The sequence below is a fragment of the Acyrthosiphon pisum genome, chromosome A3 (assembly GCF_005508785.2).
Source record: "Acyrthosiphon pisum isolate AL4f chromosome A3, pea_aphid_22Mar2018_4r6ur, whole genome shotgun sequence".
In the NCBI taxonomy this organism is placed as follows: domain Eukaryota; kingdom Metazoa; phylum Arthropoda; class Insecta; order Hemiptera; family Aphididae; genus Acyrthosiphon; species Acyrthosiphon pisum.
The window spans coordinates 24786875-24790263 of NC_042496.1; the positions used below are offsets into that span (position 1 = coordinate 24786875).

The 3389-nt window shown below is 44.1% G+C and overlaps 1 protein-coding gene across 1 annotated transcript; it reads right to left on the bottom strand.

Annotated features, from left to right (window-relative positions):
- Window positions 1–2009: 2009 nt before the first annotated feature.
- On the bottom strand, window positions 2010–3111 carry LOC115034476 (trimethylguanosine synthase-like). Its single transcript, XM_029491575.1, has 2 exons — window positions 2384–3111; window positions 2010–2306 (listed from the first exon to the last, which is right to left on the bottom strand). The coding sequence occupies exons 1-2, from the start codon at window positions 2681–2683 to the stop codon at window positions 2175–2177; spliced, it is 432 nt and encodes a 143-aa protein (XP_029347435.1). The 5' UTR covers window positions 2684–3111; the 3' UTR covers window positions 2010–2174.
- Between the last annotated feature and the right edge of the window lie 278 nt (window positions 3112–3389).

Genomic DNA, 3389 nt, shown 5'->3' on the forward strand with positions numbered 1-3389 from the left:
CCCTATATAATAATCTTACCATTACATTTAATAAGAGGTCAATTCACTCTAATTTTTAAACAAACGTGATTTGCTTAGCGTAAAATTGTTCGTTAATTAAACAAGTATTTTTATTTTTTTACATTTATAATGACTTAAATATTAATATTTGATATATTTTATTACATAAATACTGTGTAAATGTTTTTGTGGACACATAGTTTTGGATACAAAATCGATATTCGAATTTCGCGCGACGCGTCCGTCACGTCCCGTATCGCAAAGTTTACTATTCTGGAGCGCACTGCGAAGTGCTTTGTCGTTTTCGAGCCGTCTTGGCGATTTGTCGTGTAAAGCCGTATGCTTTTGGCATCGCGAACCAGCGCGCCGTCGCCGTTGATACCGCCATTTTATTTTGTCCCGTGCGCCAGCGGTGCTCGCCAACTCGTCGCGTCGTACAGCCGCTTGGGCGATCCGAGTTACGGCCGCCTGTGCCGACACCACGGCATCGTTATTTTTGCTGCGAGACCCTGAGGCCCGTGGTCACCCACCAGGCATCCAAGTGCTTTTCGCCCGGCCCTTCTACGCAGTGCGCGAACCCACCGATTGCGGAATATCTACCGCGAGTCGCGACTTATTATATTGTTATTTGCCGTCGTCCGGCCTTTGTACACGTAGTGCGATTCGCCGTGATCATCGATGTGCTCACGTGCCTTGCGGTTCGTCCGGCATTCGCCACGCGAGTCCGTCGGCACATCTGTTTGGTGCGTCGCGTTTACGCCACCAAAGTGATCGCTTCCGTCTCTCGTCAGTCCGCCAAGTCGCAGTACGAGCATCGATACCACGTGTCCGGCTGTACTCATACGCCGCGACACCGGATACCTATAAGCGACGGCCCCGCAATGTTTAGCGGCCGTAGTCACCATCACAGCCCGCGCCATTGCATTTTGATTTATTTCCGACGCCTCCTTACCGTCGTTGACCACCGGAGGCGAGTACGCGGTGTCGTCGATATTTCGACGGGAGTCAACGCCCGTTCAGCGCCAGCAGCTGTATCACCATCACCGTGTTATCACCTGCTATCATCGCGGCTTTCCGCGCAAAAGGCTATTTGCCTTTGCGCGGGACCGCGTCATACTCCAACGGCGGTGGTGTTCCGGCTTGTGTCGGGGGTTGGCCGCTGGTCATGCCGTGGTGGCCGGTCGTGCTGTTGGCACCGGACGTGTCACCCGTCTGGGGCTGCGCGACCTTTGGTGCCTCACCGTGGTTGTGGGTCTTCCCACCCCGCGTGTAGGCGGCCCACTGTACCGGGTCCCGCTGGAGCAGCGCCGTGGACACTTGGCGTACCCGCGCCGCCGTGGTGGTGTTAGTGGCCTCCTCCTGGCTGGCCGCCCTCAGCAGCTGTTGGCTGCGCTCGAGCAGTTCCGCCGCGTCAATAGATATGACTGCAGTTGTAAATCCAGAATGTAATTTTTGTAGATATTGACCCGGAGAAAACGATGCTGGCCAAGCGCTATGCCACGATCTATGAAGTTGTTAGCGACTATTTTAAACTGGGAAATCCGATCAACGGTGACGTCACCGTTACTTCGCTGCCACAATGGGGTGGACCAGAGTATACAAACGCAGGTCATCGGGCTGTCGGATGTATGTTGATAAAGTCCTGGAAGCTAGTGGGAACGATAATACCCCTAAAATACTGTCACATCTTAACCTTAATAAAAACGAGTAATGATTAAAAATGGAAACGGAGTTGGCCAAAAAACCGAAAATGTGTTATGAACAGGTAACTTCTCAACGTAATTTTATGTCCGTTCCAATAATAACGATTCGTATTACATCATGACGATGATCGACGGCTGCTCACCAACGTTTCGACATCCACCAGATAACTTTGGTAAGCTTTTAAACTATACCTTTCATCCTTGCGGAATGCTAAAGAAAATTAATTTATTAGATAAATATTATGCTATAAAAATTTTTAAATATAGACGTTTTCAACTTACAGTTATGTAGGTGGATGTCGACCGGTTTGGGAGGAACGTCTGATACGGCATCGTTCTAATGAATTCAAACATAAATAATAAATTATTATAATTATGCGCAGGTACGGTCAGGAATATTAAATTAATTTAGTAGGTAGGTACTATATTAATATAGTCTATTAATTATTGTTTTATTATGCTTTTATTGTGTTAAATACACAATGACTTATAACTTACATTATTGGATCGGACATAGAACAACGTCGAGTTGAGGTACTTGTTCATAAACACATTTTCTATTTTTCGGAGGCTGGCACCAACTCCGTTGCACATTTTCCAACACTATAGACATTTGAATTATAAATTATTGTTCCACATAAATAATAACAATTTTTATTTAAGCTGGATGATGTACAAACCTCATTTTTATTAAGGTTTTTGGGGAGATGTAACAGTATTTTTGGGGCAATCGTTTTCCCCACTTCCAGAATTTTATCCATATACAGATCCAACGGCCCGATCACATCCATTTTACTGTATTCTGGACCGCCCCATGGTGGCGACGTGACTATAACGTCACCCTTGATCTGATTTTCCAGCTTAAAATAGTCTCCAACAATGAATTCAATTTTATCTCCAACTCCATAAATCGCGGCATTCTGCTTGGCCATTATAATTTTATCCGCGTCAATATCTACAGCAATTACTATTACAAACATAAAATATTACAATTATTAGAAATTGCAGATAATAGGTGTACCAATTAATATATTATTATAATACAATATATAGGTAGGTTACATTGTATACAATTGTTATATTTCGGTAATTACAATTAAGTAGAGATAATATGTTTTCTCATTTTATTTCTACGAAAACGGTTTTATTTATTTTTAATGCAAAAAATATTACAGTACCTTTGTCGAATCTACGTGCCAGGTGAATCACGTTCCCTCCGGCGCCGCAAAACGGGTCTACGGCCACTTTAACTCTGCCACATTGTTCGGCCATATAAGCGCAGAGCTTTTCGGGGCAGACCGAATAAAAGCTCTCTATAAAACCAACGAACGATTATAATATATACAATTTTTATTTTTAAAATGATATGATACATATATGTATATAAATGTTTTTTTACATACCCTCGTCCATCAAAATCCCATCGTCAAATTTGGAAAACAAGGTATACCTTTTTCCCCAATATTTCAACGTTTTTTTGCTATCGGCAATATAAAAATAAACATTATTTAATTTCTGATTATACCTATAGGTAAATGCACTTACGTGGTGTCGGCCCGCGCGGCTGGCAGCGGAGCGTCGTTTGCCGTGGTCACGGCTTCCGCGGCAGGCGACGGTTCCTCGATCCTGGAGACAGGCAGCGGATGGTGGTTTGACGGACAGAGCGATTCCACTGCTACAAACATC